The 24,014-nt window shown below is 45.9% G+C and overlaps 1 protein-coding gene and 1 long non-coding RNA gene across 11 annotated transcripts in view; both read right to left on the reverse strand.

The window, feature by feature from the left end:
- Positions 1-24,014, reverse strand: part of ELOVL5 (ELOVL fatty acid elongase 5) — a 68,422-nt gene that overhangs the window by 6,308 nt on the left and 38,100 nt on the right. For 4 of the 10 annotated variants that reach the window (XM_070586228.1, XM_070586229.1, XM_070586226.1 and 1 more), the window contains 4 exons: positions 17,876-17,941; positions 16,772-16,959; positions 2,177-2,254; positions 1,126-1,297 (listed from right to left, as the gene is read on the reverse strand). In XM_070586228.1, the coding sequence (XP_070442329.1) occupies positions 1,126-1,297; positions 2,177-2,254; positions 16,772-16,959; positions 17,876-17,933 (496 nt within the window). In that variant the 5' untranslated portion in view covers positions 17,934-17,941. Of the gene's footprint in view, positions 1-1,125; positions 1,298-2,176; positions 2,255-12,827; positions 13,025-15,370; positions 15,509-16,771; positions 16,960-17,875; positions 17,942-21,346; positions 21,449-22,804; positions 23,149-23,198; positions 23,427-24,014 lie in introns of those variants that run through there. The other 6 variants (XM_070586232.1, XM_070586230.1, XM_070586233.1 and 3 more) reach the window with 6 other exon arrangements.
- On the reverse strand, positions 8,027-12,037 carry LOC139077518 (uncharacterized). Its single transcript, XR_011530126.1, has 2 exons — positions 8,448-12,037; positions 8,027-8,192 (listed from the first exon to the last, which is right to left on the reverse strand). It is a non-coding gene; the product is annotated as an uncharacterized lncRNA (long non-coding RNA).

The raw sequence follows: 24,014 nt of genomic DNA on the forward strand, positions 1-24,014 counted from the left end.
CCAGATAAGTGACAGCCATTCTCTGGTTGTTTCTCAAGGGCTGGGGGGGGGGGGGGGGGCTAGTTAAAATCTGTCATCCTACAGGTTCTTTGAAAATGTGAAGCACTCTTCAAATGGGAGGCGGCGCTGTTTCTATTAGAAGGTTAGGTCAGTTAATCCTCAGCCATGAGGTGTGATGCTGGAGGAAAATCACCAGGGAGAGAGGGAGAGAGGGAGGGAGGGAGGGTCCTGGAGGCCCCAGCCCTGCCCACACTTCTACTGGCTCAGTTTTCTCCCAAACTGAGAGGGGCTGTGTATGGCAAGTGCTTTCTAGTTCTAAAATGCTGTGACTGTGTGCATCCCGGTGGGCCGAGTTACCAAGGGCGTGCTAGCTACCCTAGGAAAAAACATAAGTGACCAGACCCAAAGGTTCTCAGTCAAACTCGTGTGGGTCAGACGGCAGGAACTTTGCGACAGTTGTTAGAACTCCCAAGCTGAATGTGAAGGTAATGACAATCTCTGAAATTTTTAAGAGACTTCAGAGCATGAGCTTTAGAAAAACCACACACGTCCTTAGAGAATTCACTTCAAATTGTGGTGCCTGTCATGGAAGACAGCCTGCTAAGTGTGCTTCGCGGACCACAGAGGGTCACTATGTTAGATACGAGCGGCCTTCCTAAGGCACCCCTCAGCGACTGCTGCACTGTCATCTGCCTTGTTCTCTGGGGCTCACTCAGTGGTGTCATTCCCTCTTCCTGGCCTGTCCCTGTCAGTCAAACACCTTCCAAATTGCGGAGAAACAAGAATGAGAAATAATCTGGAACAGCTGCCCTCGATGAGGGACGGTGACACCCCTATTTCTTAATAGGCCCCAGGTTGGGAATCTGGTACTTCCCTCATCTTGCCACATCAGCAACAGGACAGTTTAGTAACAGGATAGTTAGTTACTAAACTAGAAAAGGGTTTTGTCACCTCACTGAGTGCACAGGCCACACAAACTATCACTACAGCCACTGGGACACAAGGTTCAAGGCTTGACCCAGAAGGCGACAGAAACAGCACCGCTTCTCAAAGCTTTTGTTTCGATTCATCAGAGCCCCACACCTCATCCCCAATCCCCCCCACCCCACCCCGCCGAGGGCTTACAGTGGCCACAGGGGACCCAGTTCATGACAAACCACCAGATGTTCAGCATGGTGGCGTGGTGGTACACGTGCAGGACCGTGATCTGGTGGTTGTTCTTGCGCAAGATGAAGAAGAAGGTGTCCATGAACTCGATGAGTTTGGAGAAGTAGTACCACCAGAGGACTTCGACGATCTGAGGGGAAGGCATCGTCAGTGTCTCTGAAGGACCACCTCGCACGCGCTTCACTGACATCCCACAATACCCCATGTCCACTCGGAGAAGCCCGAGTGGCGCCCAGCTCCTCAAGTCCTGCAGCAGTGGGGAGCTGTGGTCACTCCGTGAGGGCCTCTGACCGAAGAGCAGGACGCGGGACAGCAGGGAGGGTGGAAATGACAAGAGGGAAGGTTTTAAAAGGGCCACTGCCATCCTTCAAGACGGAGAACAGGAGGCTCAGAGTTCAAAACCCTGAAGTCTGCCGATTTCCCTCGGAAGGAGTCTGCAGAGCATCACACAGAAGAACCGCCAGAGAGGCGCCTCCGATCTCAGGTGCGGGCGTGGGGCAGGTGACAGGACACGGGGCAAAGAAGAAAAGGAACAAGAACTCCCAGCGTCAGGTCCCCGCCCAAGGGAATATGTCAAATGGCGCTCTAAGGAAACGACTGTCCGTGCTGAGCCTAGACCAGGAGGCTTTTATTTAAAAAATACAAAACACTCAAGAGTGGAGGTCGGAACCTACAGACCACTACTCGGGGGCGCTCAGAGACAGGAAGGACACCTTTAAGAGATCATTCTTAAATCCTGTTCATATAATACAGCATTAACACTGATACAAGCATGCAACTGTTTTTCCTGGAAACTTAACAGGACTGACTTTTGCAGAGAGGGAAATTTTAGTTTCCCATTTTGTACTTTTCATGTTGTTCCAATTTTCAGACCATGCACGCATACTGCTTTCTTAAATTCTTTTAAAACTGTTAACACGGATCATCTGGACAGTGAGGTGATGAGCCATTTCATCTTTTGTACAATTTATTAAAAAAAAAAGAAAAACTACTTAAAAAAAGACAATACCTTCATATCTGCTTCTCCCGCGCTGCGTGTGCCTTGACAGAAGAAGTTGTAATTGTTTTCCCATACTCCTGTCACTAACTAAAAAAGGAAAACAGGAAAAAGGAGAAAGCCAATCACCAACAATATCAGAACCAGCAAAGCCCTATGCAGTCAAACCCTATGCATTAGCGCAGAATCCGTGCAAACCGCCCTGGGGCTGTGCTGAGGCCGTTTGCTCTGAGGAAGAAACACAATGCTGGGGAGGTGGATGAAGGGGAGTTTAGTGACGTGAGCCTCAATTTCACAGGGATGGGCGTGCTTACAGATGAAGGGGTCACTCTTTTACAAGCTGCCTCTCCCCAAGACCCTCAAGTCCCTCGGCTATCACCACTGCCCTGTCAATTCCAGGGCCCTGGCCCACTCCATCACAGGCCCCCATCCTGCCCCCAGCGGTCTCACTGGGGGAATCACACGTCACAGTCAGGCTTTCCCTGGGCCAGCGCTTCTCAAACGTGAGCGTGCAGCACCAGAATCACCTCAAAAGCACCTTAAAACACGCGTCACTGGCGCGTTTCAGATCTAGGAGGTCTGGGGTGGGGTCCCAGAATGCCCACCTCTAACAAGTTCCCGGGTGGCACTGCTGGTCTAGAGATGGCACTTGGAGAACCGCGGCTGTAAACCTGGAGATAATGTAGTCCCACCTCATCATCATTATTTCCTATTGCTGTGTCAACCCCGGGATCCATGAATTTGACCTCTGCAGGCTGAAGGAATCGTGCCCATGCCTTAGAATTCACCTGCAGCAGAGTAAGCACTGTGGGGTGACAGGAAGGACCCCAGTACCGAGTGCAGGCTCTAGGTTACAGACCTGCAGTCACCAGCTCGCTGTGATGGTCTCAGTTTCCTCCCATGCACACAGTGAGGACACCTGGCCACCGGAGACCTAAGGCCCGCTCTCACAGTGCAGGGAGAAGGCTGAATTTGACCATCCTGTGCATGTCCACGCTGTGCACCATGTTCCGGCCAACACCTACAGGATGCTGCTCTTTGTGCATGTACTGTCAACTGCAGCTGATTCCCCCTGATGCCTGGGGTGACCTTGAGTTTTCCTGGCGACTTCCCTGCTGGTGGTCAAGTGGTGGCACATGGGGAGAAATCTGAGGTGGCCCGCCTTGTGCCTGATCTCATCTGGCTACCCGACACAAGGACCTGGCCACTGGGTCTCAAAATGTGGTTCTCAAAGTGTTCCCCAGCCCAGCTGCATTAGCATCATGTGGAAACTTGTAAGACATGCAAACTCTTGAGCCAGAATCAAAACTAAGAGTGGACCGTCAAGGCAGGGCCTCAGAGTCCAGGATCACAGATCCTTTGAGAATCTAACACTGTGGTTTACAAAGTGTGGTCCTCGAGGCAGCAGCATCAGGAGCACCCAGGAATTTGTCAGAAATACAAAACCTCGGGCTCTACCCCAGACCCAATGAATGAGAAATTTCTGGGCGTGAAGTCTAGTGGTGTGAAACAGGTCGTTTCACAGGTGAGTGTGACGCAGCTGAAGTTTGAGAATCACGGCTTTAAGCTGTGGTTCTCATTCCAGCTGGACAAGAGGATCACCTGGGGAGCTTTTAAAACTTACTAAAGCTTGCCTTCCCCCAGACGATCAAACCCGAGTCTTCAGGGGCCTTTCACCCAGCTCTAATGTGCACCCAGGAGTGGGAACCACTGGCTTCAGGCTCTCAGCTCAAATCAACAGTTGGCCTACCAGTGCCGCCAGGAAGATGGCACTGAGCCTCAGGCCTCAAGAGCCTCCGGCTGCGCCACTGTCCTTGACCACAGTTTAGTTGGGGGAGCGACACAGATGCCCTCAGGGAGCATCAGGGGATCACAACACTTCCACCCAGACTCACTCAAAAATCGATGCCACAGTGGGTGTGTCACCAACTAGTCACCCAAGGAACTCAAAGGTGGGTTTGGATATTTTAACTGTTTCTCCAGATTATTCTTTTTCCTTTTGTTATGTTAAGGAGATGCAATCACCAACCACCCTGAACCAGACCAAGCCTCGCCAGAGAGCTAGGCCTATGACCTTTTCCTTATTTTTTATGCTAAGATCTCTCCAGGAGGTTCGGCCTCATTACCATCACCTGCAGGGTACGTGTCGTGGAAGCATGTTTTCCAACTGAGCCTGCGAAAGTGAATACCACCTCTCCCTTCTGAATATTCATTCTCCATCCGAAATAAATGCCCCTGCTTCCCCTTGTTCGGGGTTGCCATAACTTTGGAAATGATTCCGCGTGCTCTCCTATTTGCTGCAAATATACTTTACTTTGTGAGACGGCTGGGTGGAGAGTCTGATTTAACTCGCCCGGAGGGAACCCACTTGGGTTTCAGTAACAGGTGCGGCCCCCACACTCACACTCAACACCCTACTCAGAATCTGATTCCTCTTCTATTAACTTCCTTTTCTTTTCCTTCTGCTTTGTTACCTTCTACACATTAAAAAAGCATTAAGAGTTAACAGGTTTTCACGGCCCAAGACCAGCAGAGGGATCCAGACTACACCGGAGGTGGGGCATCAGCTTATGAGGAAAAGAACCCTGGATCAGGGAGCACAAGATGGGGGGCCGGGGCTAGACAGACAACCATCTCCATCAGGGTCCAGCACCTGAGACAAGCCAGCTGATTCCCTAGGCCTTGGTGGTTTTTACTCTAAGAGCATGAGGTTGGACTCAATTACCTTGAAAGATTCAGTTCTCATTTGCTACAATTTCTAGGTTAAGACTTTCTGAAAACACACAAACTGTACTACACTGTCTTTGAAAGACCAGAACCCACAGGACATTCATTAGAAGGTATGTTAGGTGTCTGGTCTTACACGACTCTCTAAAGTCACAGCCAGGAAAGCACACACAGGCAGCCCTCAGAAGTGCCGAGCATTAAGGTCCACAGCCCAAGTCCCAGGTGGAGTTGGCGGGGAGCACATGCTGGCCTGTGCGTGCTCAGGAGACCGGGGTGGAGAGAAGGAAAGAAGGAAGCGCTGCCCTTTCTTCTACCCCTCGAGGGACCGGATGAATTACGTTCTGTGGCTGGAGGGCACAGAGAGGGAACTGATGGTTCTTGATGAAATTCTCACAGGACGACCGCAAATGAGAATAATAAGGACGACACTGCAAAGTTTTCATGAAGATAAATCTGTGCAATTTAAAATATACCTTTATTTAAAACAACAGCCTTACTCGGCAAAATTAAAAATTGACTAACATGATTGTCCTTCTTAGGGATGCTTTTTATCACCTTATGAATCTAAAATTCTAGGACTCTCTGACACACGCCTCCTTTCTTTGAAAATGTCTTTCAGAAGGAATCCAGGCAGGATTGCCTTGACTCTTTAAGCTAATTAACCTAAAATTCTCTTTGCCCCTCCCCTCATAAATGGAAAGAAAAATTCCTGTATACACCACCCACTGTCTTTGGAGGCTAAAGCACTCGAACCCAGGAGCTGGGTGGTGAACTTCCCAACACTGAAGCAGAAAGCAGGTACCCGATCCAGAAGCCACTCAGTCAGCACCACTTCCCGGCCCCGAGGCCACCATCCGTCTTCTCCCTGGACAGGCTCCCCACGGGAGCTCTGCCACACACCCTGGATACTGCTGCCACTCGGCACTTCACTTCCGCTGGGGCCTCGAGCTTCTTCAAGCCATTGACCTCTGTGTCAAAACTCTGCAGTGTCTCTCAGGGCCTTCAGAATGAAACCCCGAGCCCTAGGCACAGTACTCGGGTGTTCACATTCTTTTACACTGCAGCTCCAAGCTGATCCCTATCTTCCCTTCCTCCCTCACCTACAGTCAGACAAGCGTGCCTTTCCTTACTCACCACACAGTGGCCAAGGGGCCAGCACAGGGCCAGGCACCAGCTAGAAGGGGGTTTGAATCCTAGCTTCCCCGCGTTTAGCTAGGGGACCTTGGGCAAGGTATCTCCATTTCTTTAGGCCTCAGTTTCCTCACTCCAACAGGATGAAAACAGTATGCTTGCCTGTTGAGGCTGCCGAGAGCAGTTAACAAGATAAAGTGTGCAATGCTTATCATCCCCAACCCGGTCCCTAGGATAAGCACGATAAACGTGAGCAACGACCATTACTCTACTCTTTTCACCTGAAATGCTCTCTGCACCCATGCACCCCCAATTGCAGCTCTTACAATCCCATCCTTCAAAGTTCAGTTGAAATTCTATTTTCTTCATGACTGCTTCCTTGAACGCTCCAGCCTGAAGTCTGTTCTCCCCCCGTAAGCTCACCCTGCCATGACTCGTAGGTATTTGCTCATATGCTCCCTGTAAGCCCTTTGTTAATGGGTCTGTTTTAAGCTCTTCTGTCAACAATTAGAGGTGGTGACTGTGGCCCCAGTGTCCACAAAATCCAGCCCGGGGACTTGTACACAAGAGGCACCGAACAAATATTTGCTAAATTAATGACAAAGAATTCAAGGCTCTGCTTTTGTCCCCGGAATCTAGGCCTAACGTTTTATTTGCAGCCAAAAAAAACCCCACTTCATTTCTGCTTGGCAAATGTCGAAACTGAAATACAAAAAAGCATTTTCATGAGGCTTGAACGTGGACGATACTCATCTGCATTCTATTCACAAGACTAAAACCAGCCCTCACCAAAGGTCATCCTGGTGACATGGAAAGTTCAATTCTCAAATATCCTTGGCTTCAGAAGGGACAGAATAATTTAACACATGAGGACCAAGTATCTGAGTTCAAGTTTATTCATCAAAGACTCTCAGTAATCCTCCATACACTGGCCAGTATCAGGGTCCTGTGGCCACTGCAGACCGCAGGCTGAGGGCCCAGGAGGCTGGATCAAGGAGAGGCACTGAAAGCAAGGGCAGGTCTCTGCCTCAGGCTTCTGGGAGCCACCAGCTTGGAGGAGGACAGGACGGTACTCCAGTGAAAAAGCAGGCCACAGGGAAGAGCCTGCCACTAACTACGCAGTTCCTGATACCACCAACTACTCCAGGAGCAACCGAGGGAGCCTTATGCACCCCACCTGGCTTTTCCAAGTAACCAAGATACAAAGAACAGCACTGCAAACCACATGTGCTTCCTCCTTCCTTGGAGGAAAGCAAACTTTAATTAGGAGCAAAGCACAAGAGGAACCATAATTAAAGCCTCGCCAGCAGCTTTCTTCTCTCATCATGAGGCAAATTCAATAAGCAAAGGTAATATGCATCTTTTCATTTACAGAAAATTCAGGTGAGCATCACCAGGTCTGCATGACACAGTTCACAGAACGGATCATTTCTAATGGCAAGAGCTGGCTTTCTCATCTAACACCACATTTCACCACAAATGAGGTACAACCTTTAGCATGATCACCATTCACGTGGCACTTTCTGGAATGCTATCACAACATCTCAAGAAACAAGGTCATAACCAGAATAATGTCATCCTGGGTGGCCTTTATCAGTCATTCACCCCAACATCCCAAGATGTCAGAGCGACAAGATAGCCCCTTTGCAGAAGGGGCTGGCTGCTTTTAGTGAAAGAACTGAAGAACTGTGGTGTTATTACTCTCTAGGCAGAAATGGAATGAGGCAATGAGAACACAGACTGTCTACACTGGAACTCAACCGTACCACAGGACCGAGGAACACTGCTAAGCATCACCACTAGAAGCGTGTGGGGTTGACGTTTTCACAGCTTTGACTGTTTCTATGTGAATCCCCAAGTGTGTACTTTTTAGGCCTGGGACAAGCTCATGTTCTTAATAAAGAAACAGATGAGCAGTGACATAGGCAGCCCAAAGTCCCACAGCTTCTTGGTGCCACCGCTGGGACGAGCACCCAGGAATCCGGACGCTCAGTCCAAATGCAATTTCAAACAGCATTTCCAAGCTCCCTTGACCTTCTTTGCTTGTTTTTGAATCCTTAGTAAGATCACATTGAGAATCCTCTATCCATGAAGAATTCTGTGAAAACTAGACCTTGAGCTGTGTCTTTCTCTTCAGCAGATGTTTGGTTTAAAATTAACCATCGGGGGGCTGGCCCCGTGGCCGAGTGGTTAAGTTCGCGCGCTCCGCTGCAGGCGGCCCAGTGTTTCGTTGGTTCGAATCCTGGGCGCGGACATGGCACTGCTCATCAAACCACGCTGAGGCAGCGTCCCACATGCCACAACTAGAAGGACCCACAACGAAGAATATACAACTATGTACGAGGGGGCTTTGGGGAGAAAAAGGAAAAAATAAAATATTTTAAAAAAATAAATAAATAAATAAATAAAATTAACCATCGGCTACTCCAAAATTAAAAGCACCCATTTCCTCTAGGATTTACCTGGCCAACCTTGCCAGTGCCATTATGAAATAGGGTCAGGTCAATGCATGTGGTTTTGAATTTCAAATCTCTCATGGCCAGAGCATGAGGATGCCCATTAAGATAATGTCACACTTGTGACCTCCAGGAGTGTTTTTTCCCCCTTAGGACCAGGAACACTCTTGGGTTAGAGCTGAATGGCTGATCTTGGTTAAGTCATAAGGAGAGGCTCTATACACTAGAGAAGTCTTTAGAACAAAGCACAAAGAAACAGCTTGTCCTCAGCCCAACCTGAGGCAGGTATGTCTGGCATCCTTCCCCGAACCTAGGCCCTGCCCTCTGACGCTGGCAGTCCCTTTCTCTCCCTGAGAGGTGGCTTCTGGTAGGCTGCTTCCATGTACCCCACGAGAAACACTCAATTTCTCCTTCATGGGGGTGTTAGTGGCTGGGAGGGAAAACCTCAAGCTAAGACTTAGCATTTTGAGGCAGTACTGTACAATGGTTAGAAGCACAGACTTGACTCCCTGGTCCACCCTAGAACCTTCCCTCTGTAGAAAGGGGAGAGCAATAGTGCAATGAATATTAAATAAGGTAGGCACTATATAAGTCTTTGTTATGATTCTAGCCAAATGTTCACCAGCTCTGCTTGCAAAGCTCGAAGGCCCATGACTAGGTCTCAAGCGATATTGCTCCTACTGTGGATGGAGCCCCAGCCAGAGCATCCTCTGCATAATTGAAAGAGACATCTGCAGCCGACTTACTCAGGCTTGCTTGGCAGACTAGGTCTGCTTTAGTTAAGGATTTGTAGAGTGACATGTTCCTTGTCACACCAGCTGCATGGCCAAGTTACCAAAGGTTTGCAGAGTCAGTTCAGAGGAGTCAGGCCTGGCTTTGGACCTATCCCAAAGCCTCCACTCTTTTGGAAGGCATCCCTGCCCCTCCCCCTGGGGTGAGGGGGAGGGGAGGCTGTCTGGGCTGCATCCTTCTCTCCAGTCGCCCCACTGTGAGGCATTCTCTCGGGCAATGCCAGAGAAACAGAGAGGCGAGTAGCTGAGTGGGGTGCTTCCACTCCCCAAGAGAAGTTTCTTTCTGGGCAAGGAATTCCAGTTGTAAGGAATTAAGAGTGAGGAGTATTTTAGGCAATGCTCAGGCCTTTCTTACAAGTATGAATCTCACCAGATGTCTCAACTCCTCTATACTTCTGTTAAATGGGAAAAAGCAGAATAGAAAATATCTTTTTCAAAGTATTTTGGTAAGCAAAATAATTTTTTAATCAAATTCAATAATTGATTGCCAGGTCTTTTAAGTATTTTTCCAAATCCTATTTTCCCACCATAACATATCTATTTTAGGAAAGCCTAAAGGCAAAGGAAAACAAGACACTTTAGAATAGAATGTTTCCAAAGCAACTGCTCTGAGGTTCTATCGAGATGTGCAAAGCCAGAGCCCTGGGAGGGACCGCCTGCCAGGTGCCTGGGGAGGGCCATGCTCCCGCAGCATGGAGCCCACAACTGCAGAGAGGTCAGAAAGCATGAGCTCAACACCCCGCCCATCAAATGCTCACTTTCTTTCATCTTCCAAATAAAGAACCATCAGAAATCTTCAAAAGAATATTCAAAGAAAAAATACTGACTTCTGGTTCCGGCAATGCAGCAAAGTGAACAAAAGCAGAGCCAACTCCCCCACTATTAACACATACAGAAATCCTACGCCCAACACGTCAAAAAAACATCATCACTGATGCCTAACTATAAGGTGAGGTTTTTTTCCCCCCAAAAAAATTATTCAGAGAAGAGGAAGTTAGCTTACATTCAAGTTCTTTAAATATCTTTCTTTTGTTTGGGGAAGACACATTTACCTGAGATGACCCCAGCAATACCATCTGGCATGCTTACACAGGACCCCCGACAACTGTGCTGTTTTTGTTTTTAAAGAGATAAAGAAATTTAACACAGGTTTCATAATTATTCCCAGAGACATGACCTCACAGATGTACCTGAAAGAAAACTTTTTAAAGAACATTTTATTTTATCTTGTCCTTTGAGGAAGATTAGCCTTGAGCTAACATCTGCTGCCAATCCTCCTCTTTTTGCTGAGGAAGACTGGCCCTGAGGTAGCATCCCTGCCCATCTTCCTCTACTTTACATGTGGGATGCCTGCCACAGCATGGCTTGACAAGCAGTGTCATGTCCACACCTGGGATCCAAACCAGCGAACCCTGGGCCACTGAAGCAAAATGTGAGAACTTAACTGCTGTGCCACTGGGCTGGCCCTAAAGAAGATTTTAAAAAGCAATACAAGCAAATGGTTAAGTTTGGAGAGCACTGGCACATATCTATATCATGAAGGAGAAAAAAACCAATGTTTCCATGTCATGGAATGAAAAAAAGAATGAGCAGTGAATTTTTAGAAATAAAAGGTACACAGTTATTGGAACTAAACATGAATGAAATGGATGAAACAGATTAGACACAACTGAAAGAATGAGTGAATTAGAAGAATGCGGAAGAGAGACATCAAGATGGAAAATAAGTGAGAGAGGATATGTAAAGTCTGAGAACGTCCAACACAGGTCTAATAGGAGCTCCAGACGGAGACAATGGAGAGAGAGGAAGAGAGCCCCCAGCCACGGAGACAATGCCTGAGTATTTTCCGAATTAATGAAACAAATCAATTCTCACATTGAAGGCACGCAAGTCCAGAACAAGATAAACAAAAATAGATGACCACCTAGGCACACTATTATTTTATTTTTAAACACAATTTTAAAAGTACCTAGAAAGAAAAAAATTACTTACAAAGGAACAAAAATGGGACTGCAGCAGACTTCTCTGGAATAAATTTTCAAAGTGCTAAGGAAAAATAACTGTCAATCTAGAATGTCACGTCCTAAAATACTATTCAAGCACAGAGACAAATAAACCGATGCTCACAGAGAGGCCGCGTTCACCCTTCACTGAAAAGAACTGTCGGAAGAAGAAATGACCCTCCAAAGCAAACAATGGATTTCACAGATCAATGATGAGCAAAGAAAATCAGTATTGATTATCATGATTGTTTAGGACCTTGGAAGAAGGTGGAACTAAATATTTGCCAACAATAATATGGAAGATGGGGATCAGAGCTGAAATATCTAAGGTCCTTGTATCGTTCAGGAGAATAGAAATAATAATTCACTTTAGACTTTATTCAGTCAAGGATGCGTCTTAAAAACTTAGGGGTAACTACTAAAATAACAGAATGAGTAACTTTTAAGTCAGTAAAATGAAAAAAAGGAAATAATATAAAAATTCAACAGAAAGCAGGAAAGGAGGGGGAAAAGGGCAAAGAAAACATATACACACACAAAAAGGTGATATAAATTATTCCAAAATAACAGTTATTATGCTATATTAAAACAGATTAAATTTCCCCACTAAAAGACCAGAGACTGCCCAGATTCAGTCATTAAATTCCTATGTGTATACCTGGCAAAAAAATACGTGTCAGACATGCACAATGGGACACATCTAAGAAAATTCAACACAACATTGTTAATTGCTAACAACCTACATGTCCACCCAAAAAAAAATGGATAAAATGGTATAATAAATTCTAACACTGAAATACAGAAAAGTTAAAACTAACGAGTTAAATTTCTAAGATTCAATATGGATTCATCTCAAAATATACTGCTGACTATAAAAAGCTATTTGAAAGAGGAGAAACAATATACCATTTATGTACCAAAAAAACCTGCCTCAGAATATACCATATACTGTCACATATACATACATGTATAGTAAGAAGTATAAAAACATATCCAGAGCAGAAACAGATGAACTTTCGAAGAAAGTTATGCCTGGAATGGGGCTGTACTATAGATGCACTTAAGTAATGTTTCTTTTTTAAACAAAAAGTTCAAGCCAATAATAAGTGTCAACATTTGTTAGGTACGTAGTCACTATTTTTATGATTTTATTTTCCATATTTTGAAGTAGTTCCGAAATCAAAATTTAAAATAAAAATTGCAAAGGGAAAGAAAGAATGTGTTTTGGACCTATGCCAATCCACATCCACTCATCCAGTTAGCTCTCAATCGCTGTTTTAAATCACATTTTCAACATTCTGAATGTTTGAGGGAGAGATCCCTCTCTCACACTAGTCACGTCATACAGTTCTAACTGCGGGGGAATATATACAAATACTCAAAAAACAATCTTGTTTGTAACCTGCGATTTCCCTTTGTTCAAGTCCAGCGGTGGTTCTGGCAGCTGCTTTTTCTATGCTACTGTTCAGGATACGTCTGTGGAGCCATACTAACAATGGGAAGAAAGAGGTGTGGAAGCGGCATTTTAATCACAGCCATCCTGTGAGCCAGCCACCTGTGTGTGGAGGTGAAGGCTGGAGGGCACATTCCCGGGCAGCCAGGAACAATGGGCAGGCCAAGGGGCTGACAAGTCTCTGCTCTGGAGCTTCAGTGCTGAGTCCTCGGTGCTCTCCTGACTTCCCAGAGGGACTGACGCTGGAGCAGAGTCCTCAAAAATGAGATGCAGATGGTCAAACCCAGGCGGGCTGAGGTCTGGAAGGAAGGTGGAGTTTATACGGGGTAGAGAAAGGTCCAGAGGAGCAAAGAACCTGGTGTTGAGGGGGTCTGGGCAGAGCTGGGCATAATGGCAGGCGAGGACGGCTCAGCGTCCCCTCCGAGGGCAGAGCTAGCAGTACTCTCCCTTAAAGCCGTGTGTGCCATGCAGAACTGCCCTGGCCTCCCAGCAGCTACCGATGAGCCCGGGGTCAGGGCACGGCCCTCAGGCGGGTCAACAGACACAGTCCCCTTTGGACCCCAGCAAACCAAGCACTTAGATCCTCTCTGCTTAGGGGGACAAGAGGCCAGAGGCGCGGAGGGAAGGGCAGACACGACAGTTCCACATCAGGCCAGAGCAGCTAGCTGTGTGGGAACCCCACGTGTGACCTGGTCACAAAGGAGCTGGAAGAGGCTCCGACAGCTGGCTGGGTGGGCCAGGGGAAAGAGGAGCCCAGCCTGGGTTCATACTACCTGACGAGGAAAAGCCACAATGCGGCATCAGGTAGGTGGGGATTCTCAGTCTGGGGCTGGGGACAAGGGGAAAGACATGTGGACAGTTTGAAAAAACCATGGGGCTTCTACTCAAATAAAATACACCCTGAATCTCAGGGGGCAGAAAGGCACACAAGATTTTTGTGTTTGCTCTGAGGACACAGTTTTCCAAAGCTGAGTAACGAATGCAAACTGAGTTGTTTCTCTTCTGTAACTTCACTTTTATTTCTGAGCCTTCAGCATTGACTGTGATCTCAGACAACACCTGATGTAACAAGTAAAAGCTAAAAGGCCTGCCGCAGAGTCCTGTACTTTCAGTCTAAAACATCCCACCATTCAAGTACACTTCTCATCAGGGATTTTTTGGTCTTCTTCCTGGAAATAAGCACTAGGTTCACGAGAATTACAAGTAACGCCACGTCTTTTCATTTCCTTTCTACCAAGTGCATAAACCATGAACAAGTCTACATTTTTTTTATAATTTAAACTCCGTTTCACAGTTTTAAAACTGTCATTTACTTATTTTCCTTCTTCTAGGAACTTTTACGTTTCAATGACTTTCTTTTCATTTCCTCTTTCTCTCCCTTCTTTCAAGATTTCTCCTCGTCTCCTTTAAGTGACAGTTAATTTTATTTGTATTATTAACCTACAACTCGCCAAGGCAGCTGTGAATTCATGACACAGGATTAAATAAACAAAAATATCAATGACTACATATTTATTCTTAAAATTCTTTACAGACTCAGGTATGTAGATAAGCAGGAGAGTAAAAAGACTAATAACCATGACCATGCCAATAGTGTGACCACAGGCAAACGGCTCCAACTCTTGGGACATTTCTGTGAAATGAGGGGCCCAATGGGGCTCCACGGTCACCTCAGTTTGTTTTGTTGGAAAACTCAGTGACTGCTTTCCTAGGCTTTACCATTCAATGGAATATAAATACTAAGTTTAAAAAGAAAACTCAGGGGCCGGCCCCGTGGCTGAGTGGTTAAGTTCGTGCGCCCCGCTTTGGCAGCCCAGGGTTTTGCAGGTTTGGATCCTGGGTGCAGACATGGTACTGCTCACCAGGCCACGCCGAGGTGGCATCTCACACAGCACAACCACAGGCACTCAGAACGAGAACCTACAACTATGCACTGGGGGGCTTTGGGGAGAAGAATAAAAAAAAAAAAAAAAAAGATTGGCGACAGTTGTTAGCTCAGGTGCCAATCTTTAAAAAAATAAAAGAAAAAGAAAAATCGGTAGCTAAAAAGAAATTTAAAGCTTGAGAAAGGATATGCTTAACAGTATTACTGACAAGTTTATGAGAGTACAGGAAAAAAAGACAAAAATCAAATGTAAATATCATCTAACTTGGAGTCCTAGGGCTCATTTTCAACTCAGGGTTATCTGATGTGCGTCTATTTTTATAAACCTGATTTAATTCAAGGAATGATTGTGAAGCAGAAATGTCGTTTCCTCTTCTGTGTATTTCTTAAGTCTCCGTACTCAGTGCTCAGACACGGCTCAACATCTTCTATTGTTCTCACCAAGCTGTCAGAGGAAAATCTGAACTATCTATTACGATGTGTTTGGAACCCCCAAATTCGCTCCTGTGCACATAGCAGCAATTTATACAGCAATTTCCTTCTCTTCTTTACAGAGGCTAAATTATGAAGTTACAGCTGGATCTCCAGGGCTTGAGAAACATATAAGGCAGAATCTTAAGTTCTATAAGATTTAACAATCTTAAATATTTTTTTCTTTAGACTATTGCTATGCTTAATCATAACTTCTATAAAAGCCTTCTTAGGCAAATGACTCTATCATCTATCAATTATGGGAAAGGAAACAGTTCGCTCTGAAAACCTGACAGCTGGCTGCGGTTCCGTCCCTTGAACACAGAGAGACGTGCACAGTGCCGGGCCCAGGAGTCACTCCTGTGTACCGCCCCTGCCTCCAGTCCTGCCATATCCATGCTGGAGGCTAATTTAAACTGCCTTCAATCTAGAACAGGACAGAAAAAAGCAAAAAAGGAGTTGTAAGCATTTCACAGGATGTCAAGCATCAAAGAGTGATAGTAGCAGTATCTATCATTCTAATCATACAATCTCTACCTGGGCTTATGAAACACATATGGGAGAATAAGACAATAAGACGCAGCTCTCGGGCAGACACACAGGGTGTCTTCCACTCGCTTACATACCCCCGTGCATGCCCGCACACAACCACATGCAGACAGGAGACAGCCTGAGGCTGATGGAGAACTCATTCTTTAAACACTAATTGGAAGACTGATGTTGATTTCTCGCCTTCCCCTCCTCCCCTTATCATCTTTACTACTCCTCGGAGAATTAAAGCCACAATAAAAGGTTAAACATCTAAATAGGAGTATTTGAAAGTGTTCACTTTACGTATGGCTTAGTTCTCCACCCCAGAGAGTTAGCAACAGTTCTGCGTCATAAGCCTGAGAGGTGCAATCCTTCCCCTAAAAACGTACACAGATGGAGCTTACCACCGGAGGCAGCTTTCCTCCTGCTTCAGCTTTACAGGCTCTATCACTGTACCGCGCAAAACAGGCAGGACAGAAGCGTAGATTCCAACTGTCTTTCGTTCTTAGGCAAGCTACAACGTTTGCCCTTGAGATCATCACATTTGGTTCTCAACATCCCAGTTACACAGACGAGATAATCTGGCCTGAACTTACACAGACCATTCAAACCCTAAACGTGCATCTCTCTATCCACTCTTCTTAGCTTTTAAAAAATAACTTGTCAAATCTCAAAGCTATTGACAGTTATCGGATCAGGATAGAGGGCTCACTTACCACAAACATACCCCCAACACACGTACCACCCACTTCCTTCCTCCCCCACTGCCAAATGAGAACCAGGCATTTATTAAATGCTTAATAATAAAATGCTCATAGATCTGTTTTTCACACTGTTCACTTGCCACTCCGCATTTTACCTGCATCAGAGTATTTCTGAAATATTTATTTTAATTCTGAATATAATAAGAAATGTAAATAACAGAAGCATCAATAGTAAAGCCTTCTCTTTTAGATATTGTAGAAGGCATATTTCTACAAACAACTCTGGCATTTTGAAAAATCAATTTCAAAACACATTCAAAATGCATTAATGTACTCGCTTCTCCCAGTTCTCTCCCGACCCCAAGCACCCGCCTTTCTTCATTTAGGAACACAATTCAGGATAGCGATCTGAGGACATTTAAGTGAGAGGAAGCCTGTGCTAACCCCTGACCTACCTCATAGAACATAAAGAGAGACAGCAATGTGAGTCCAAGGTTATACACCACTAAAATTCCCCGGCAAGAGAACGGCTGCCTCGTCCTCATGTATTTTGGTCCCAGCCATACAACTAGTAGGTATATGGCAGTGCAGATAAAAGTAGGTATATAATTGTCCAGAAGAAACCATCCTTTTACTCTGGTATCTGGAAAACAAAGGAAAATGATTAGTGATGAATCAGGCAGCTATGTGACAAGGCTACAGGGAGCATCCTTACACACAGCTTTGCATAACTGATCCAGATCAGCTGGAGTCATCGAATAGCTGAGTCAAAGGGCATGAGCATCTTAATTTCAACAAGAGACACAACACCCTCCAGAAAGGCTGCATCAGTTTAGACTCTTTCTCCACATCCTATTAGCACAGACGGTATCGAACATATTATTTCATCTGTGCCGTACTAATAGCTGAAGTTCCTTTTGTTGTTTTCTTTTGTATTTTAAAAATCATGGGTGAAACTGAGAGTCTTTTCATCTCCTTAAAAGCCTCTTGTAGTTTTTCTATGAAACTTTCTGTGAACCTAAAACGCTCCTTCTTTATAGATGAGACATTATACATGACATTAAAAGAAGGCAAAAATGGAGCTGGTTTACTTCCTAAAAGATAATAAAAGACTAAGAGAAGTATAAAAAGTGAGTTCAGGTGTATATATTTACCTGTTGATGTGACAAAACGTGAAAGGACTTTAAAAAGCCCTTAAAATGTAAAAGGGGCAGAGTTTTCAACTCCTGCTGTCGCAGTGCATTCTGGAGACACACAGGACTGAGGAAAACATCCCACGGGTAAGGATGACCCTGCGGCATTCCCAGCCTCCAGATTTACGGACTGATCTCCAGCTAAAGTCAGCAGAGTGACACAGCAGCTGTGCTCTGCTCCAACAGCTAGGGGACATCGCCCCTTCAGTGACCACCAGAGGACTTCTCCAAGCCCCATGGTATCCAGGACAAAGTGTTACTTTCATCATAGAAAATGCTAATGTTTTCTAGACTCTCTTCATGCAATATTTACAAGTAGCTGTAATTGGTGGGTGAAGAGGTGAGCAAAACCGAAAAACGCCTTACCTCGGGGGCCCAGCAAAGCCCTGAAATAGGGACTCAGTGATGCATCAAAATTTTCCATTTTAAAACCTATTAAGAAAAAAAGACACTGATTAGTCTCTACTCAAAATGCTTTTTATACAGTATTTTTTCACAAAAGAACAAAAACGAATTGTTTTCAAATAATATGCTATGGACAAGATTAAGTTCCTCATGTTCAAACGATTTTTGTTTTTAACTCACAGAAGTAACGTACGCGCTAGTTCTAATTTGAAAATCAAAAGGAAAGACACAAACCCGTGAATTCACTTTATAAATGAAGCGCCAGTTTTCTGAACTTCTTTTCTCAGCTCCATAAAAACTCCTTCGTCGAAGCTGAAATTTCAGTGGGGAGAAGAGAACTGGATTGACAGGGGCAGAGCGGGGAGGGGCCCCTCTGGGAAGAACCAGAGCTTGAGGTAAGACAACAGAGACAGACAACCTCCTCGGAGAGAGGAATGCCACAGAGAAAGTTGGTTTCCTCTGCCTGTTACTTTTATTAATTATTGTTTTTAAATACTTAACGTCCACAGTAAAAAATTCACATATTAACAATAAAAAGAAGCGGTAAAAAAATCTGATCACTTCCCTCCAACCACACTCCCTAAGGGCCTCAGTCAGAAGGAACCTGATGGTGACATTTCTTGGGTCCACTTCTAGAGATTTTTCTTTTTGGGCACAAAAGAGGTCATGCCTAATGGGTGTTTTTTACAGTTGTGGACTACAGTCCATTAGGAGATGATCGAGTGAACTTAGCATTACAAATAATAACAAACTGATCCTGATCAGAGCGCCCTACCCTTAGTGAGAACGAATAAATATTGTTTCATAAATCTTTAGTGAACATATTTATAAGTATGATGTACTCAGCTGTGATATAAAATATATTCTTACTGTGAGAGGTCACAGGAAAAAGAAACTTAGAAAAAACACTGTGATATTGAGAAGTGTGTATCTTAATAAAACGTCTTAGAAACGGTCTCATATTAGTAGCTATAGATCTATCTCTGCCTTCTAAGATTTTATTTGTTGTTTGTGCTGTGAAGTGGATTCCAACTCCTAGCGCCCGAGTACAGCAGAGCGGAACCCTGCACGGTCTTTTTGGGCCATCCTCTCACCTTCCAGCACTATTTCAGACAATGCTCTGCTGCTATTCACAGGGTTTTCATGGCCAATTTTTTTGGAAGTGGGCGGCCAGGTCTTTCTTCCTAGTCTGTCTGAGTCTGGAAGCTCCGCTGAAACCTGTCCACCATGGGTGACCCTGCTGGTGTCTGAAATCCCGGTGGCATAGCTTTCAGCAAGAGCGACACACAGCCACCACAGCAGGACAACCGACAGATGGATGGTGTGGTTCCCTGATGGGAAACAAAAGCGGGCCATGGCAGTGAGAGCGCTAGATCTTAACCGCTAGACCACCAGGGCTGGCTCTAGGATTTTATAGCTCCCTACATTTCCCCCCAGTTTAAGAATTACAGTTAGAGGGGAGCGCAGCATTTTGCATCTGTATACTGATGACATTCCCTACATTAAAGTTGGGAGGCATATATTTTCAACTTTCCTGGTCATTACTCTCATAGAAATAACCACAAGTATTTTACGTCCCAAGAGCAATGGTAAAATCGGTTTTATTAACTAAGCTGTTAATCATTTAATGCTACTCCTCTTCCTTGGCTTGCAACACTGAAGTGTTCGCATTCTTTGGCTAATTTAGGATAAACTACTTTATCCAGGAAATTACCCAAAGGGTTGCAGTAGTCACAACTGAGCCAATCCAGCCAGTTGTGAGACAGAGATGGTAAGGCCATCAAAGATACTCTGAGAGCAGGAGGTAGTAGGGTTCTGTCCTGACATCTGTCCAGCCCCAGGACAGAACAGAGGAGGGTACGACTCCCTCAACCCATGGCTGGAAACCAGGAAGCCACCAGCACCCACACATCCAAGTGCCAACAATTAGGTATGTCACCTCTGTCCCTCCATAGTTACACAACCACAGCACTAGATCACTTCTGATATTCAAAAATTAAACATCTTTTAGACAAATTGTACTCTGAAGGCCACTCTGGTCTTGAGCCATTTTTCTCCTCCAGGGACTTGACACCTCTTGAGGGGACAGAAATTCTAGAACATCTAGAAGAGAATTGGTTAGCGTTGCATTTCCTCAACAGAATTCCTCTTAAGAAGAACCCAACCCTTAAATAAGAAATGCTGCATCTATCACAGGCTATGAGAAGTCCTGCAGTTAAAAAATAACTTAATGGTATCTAATTTTTTCATCATCTATTGAAAATCATCTGGCAAATGCAAGTTTTGGAAAACAATAGTCATGTTTTTATGGAATTGAAATCACTCTAACACAATTTAACTTCATCCGTGATGGACAGTAGGCCATGCACAGCCATGCACTGCGTAATGACGTTCTGGTCGACGACTGACCACGTAAATGACGGCGGTCTCATAAGATTAGTCCCAGAGAGCCTAGGCATGTAGTAGGCTATATCAGCTAGGTGTGTGTAAGTGCACTCTGTGATCACACAACGACAAAAGCACCTAACGACGCGTTTCTCAGAATGCGTCCCTGTCGCATGAGTATATATGGAGGGCACAGGGTCCTCTGAACCCCAATAAAAAGTGAATAAAGACACAGCTCACGGACATACAAAGTCATGAACACCATGACTACTGGACTGAATTACTGATGGACAAGCTGCCCACTGCGGACAGATTCTTCGAAGACACTTTAAATCTAGATCCTGCTATTACAGAGGAGTACACAGTTTATTAATGGTCACGTTAAACGTAGAATAATCAGGTATTAAGCACAAAGGGGCTGAGAGCAGGTGTGAGGCAGAACAGGCTGGCAGGTGACTGAGTGGTTCAATGCTGAGCTCCCTAACAGACAATGTGGCTTTGAAATATTTTTTCCACTTACTAGAAATGTGACTTTGGACAAATTATTTAACCTCCTATCTGTAAAATGGGGGTAAACAGTAAAGAAACTGCCTCTTAGGTTGTTCAGAAGATCACACGATTCAATACACACAGGTCCTCAAGAGCGGTGGCTGGTATGCAGAGTAAGCCCTTACTGTTTCCTACAGTATGTTTGCCAGAGGTCCAACTCCATAATGAACAGTGCCAACCATCTGCGGCTGCCCGTGCTTCCCAGCTGGGACACCGCTGGCATTCCGTCCCTGGCGCCTGTCCACTAAATGCCATCAGTGAGCCCCCAGTCGTCATGACAACCCACAGTGTCCGCCTCAAGTCCTAACATCCCTGGGGGACAGCAGTGGAGGATGGGGGAGCTGATACCATCTCGGGAGAGAGAGGACTTGTTGGTATGAGACATTATCTAAACCAGAAAGACAAGGCTAAGATGGACGTACTAATTAAATACACAAATAGCAAGCATTTGCTGTGAACAAAGGATTGGCAAACAGAGAGGAACACAAAGGACCATACCTGGAGACCCAGAACAAACTAGACACTCACGATGGGGAAGCAGCTGGGCGCGGTCAACCAAAACCAAAATCCAGTCTGCAAGTGAGCAGGTGCTGGACTGATGCACACTGCAACAAACCGTATTTACACAGTCAATACCAAGCTGTGAAAACAACACGCAAGTCACCGTATCCTGGGCTCTAACATCAGGAAAATACCCGGCAAAAGCAGTAAGGTAATCATTCTAGTTTTTAACTAGGAGGCCTTTCAGAGGGCCGGAACCAGTTTTGGTTTCTATGTAAGGAGGATATAGAAAAGCTGAAACAAGAGTAAAGAGATGTTTAAAAATGATGGGAAACAGACCTGTGGGGTGGAACTGGGGGGAAGATCATCCATGGACTTGGAAAAAAAAAATGAGGCCCAGGAATCGCTATAAATGACCTGTTATTACAAGGACAACCATGCCTGGGACAGAGCTCAGCCTGAGAACCCAGGCTAACATCACGGCACCAGAAAAGCAGCTTGACGGAACAGAAGGAAAATTTCAGTCCAAGAGTGCTGGGCCCAGCACCAGGCGACCAAAGAGAGTGTGGAATGCAGTATTTTGAGATATCGGAGAATTCTGTTACAAGCCATCTGTCCTGAGTAATCTGGAATTGAGGCCCTCGGAAGCTGGCAGGCACAGGAGCACTCCTGCATCTTCCGAGACGGAACGCGTTCTCTGCAGAAGCAAGTGGGAGGGGATCTTGTCAATAACAGCACATCTGTTCTCAGCACTTCTTCTCAGCTTGAGAATTCTTCTCTGAGGTTCACAGAACTTTTCATAACCAAACTTAGGAACATAGGAAATAGCTAGCAAAACATTCTCTAAAAGAACATACGTGGAAAATAATAATTTTCAAAGAGGCTGCTCGTGATTCCTGAAATGCCTATGTTGAAAAGGAGGAAAGGACGGGTAGAGGGGAGGCCCCTGGAACACAGGGCAATCAGCACAGTCCTGACCTGTGAATCACAGGCCTGATTCTGGGCTGGACTCAGACAGGCTAAGTGTTTTCCCCAAACTCTCCCTACTACGCCCCCACTGGACATGGACCGTAATGTTCTCAGACAGGGCTGTTTGTTTCCACACCGGTTACTAAGAGACATCTTCAAAGGTTTACTCTCGTCGTTCACTCAGCACGATGTCACGTTTCTGTCTGGCCAGCCATGTACCTAGGCCCCTCGACACCACGTGTTCGCTTCTTCATTCATACCACACCCTTGCCAGGTGCCCATTACTAAGGCCCTGAGGGATACTGCAGGCTGGGGGAGAAATACACACACACACATAGTACGTATGTAAAGTAACTGTTAAGCAAGAAAAAATAAAGCAGGCTAATGGGGTCACGGCACAGAAGCTTACTTTGAAAGATGCTGTTAGAAAAGGCCACCCTGAGAAGGTGACACCAGAGCAGAGACCTGCATGAGAGAGCAAGCTACCTGTCCATCAAGAGAAAGGGCACTCCAGTTAGAGGCGTAGGTGGGTGCTATGGCCCCGAGGCCAGGCGACTGGGCAGGCTCCAGGACCACAGGCAGGGCTGGAATGGTGGGTGGGCAGTGAGGCGGGTTGCCTGCCTTCCACGTGCTGCGTGGCGGCCCAGACCTCGCTCTGTAGTGGTCCGTAAAAACCAATCACACAGCACAACCTGCAGAGAGCAAGCGGCCACCAGGCTGGGAAGAGAGGAAGGTGCCGATCGTGAACTGCCCTTGCTGCACCGTGCCCCATCTCCCGGCTGCAGCCTGCTGCGGCACCCTGTTCTTCTCCCCCACCGCCCGGCAGAGCCTATCTGCTGTGACCGGTAACATACAGGAGGTCTCGGCAATGACGTCTTACCTGCCAGGCTGGTGAACTGGCACTTGTTGAGTGGCCTGTGGGCCGAGCTACACTCTTCTGTACTTTTCTAAAGGGCACAGGGCTCTGCACAACCGGACACTTTGCCTAGTGATCTGGAACCGTGGGAACGGCATGACCTACTTTGTGTAAGTGGTCTACCCGCACTGCCAGCCTGCAGCCTGCCTGGCCGCTACGGTTCCTCCACCTTCCCAGCTGCGTGTGGCCAGTGATCTCACTTCCTAACAACCTGAGTCACCCTCCAGGCAGCCTGGGCGAGCTGGGCCAAGTGGGAACACAGCTGCCTCTGTACAATTGTACTAGCAGGGACCAAGCCCAGGCGCTGGGCCCATGGAAGGGGAGCTCTGGTCCTAAATGCAGCAAAAGAATAAGCCATTCTTTGATCTGGCTGATTCCCCACAGGCAGACAGGAAAAGGGACATGGCTGGGGATGGTCGGCACCTCCCAGGAACCAGCTTCATGCTCACACCAAGCCAAGCATCGCTTCCCCAGCCTCTCTAACCAGGAGTCTGTGACACCCACTCCATCTACGGGACTTCCCAGACATACAGGTCCTGACAGGGACTAAAAGGATCTGTTAAAAAAAAAAAAAAAAAAAGCCAACCATAACAGTATCCAAAAGCTATTCACTAATTCAAGGCCACACACAGAAAATGATGACAATGAAAACAGAACAGGGCTGGAAAAGAAAGGCAGGGAAATTACAAGAGATTTTAAAGAATTCCTCTTTCATGCACATTTTCCAAAAGACACTCTTAGTTGAAAGCCACTTCCCACTATGAAATTCTGGTGTGTTTC

The sequence above is a fragment of the Equus przewalskii genome, chromosome 19 (genome assembly GCF_037783145.1).
Source record: "Equus przewalskii isolate Varuska chromosome 19, EquPr2, whole genome shotgun sequence".
Classification (NCBI taxonomy): domain Eukaryota; kingdom Metazoa; phylum Chordata; class Mammalia; order Perissodactyla; family Equidae; genus Equus; species Equus przewalskii.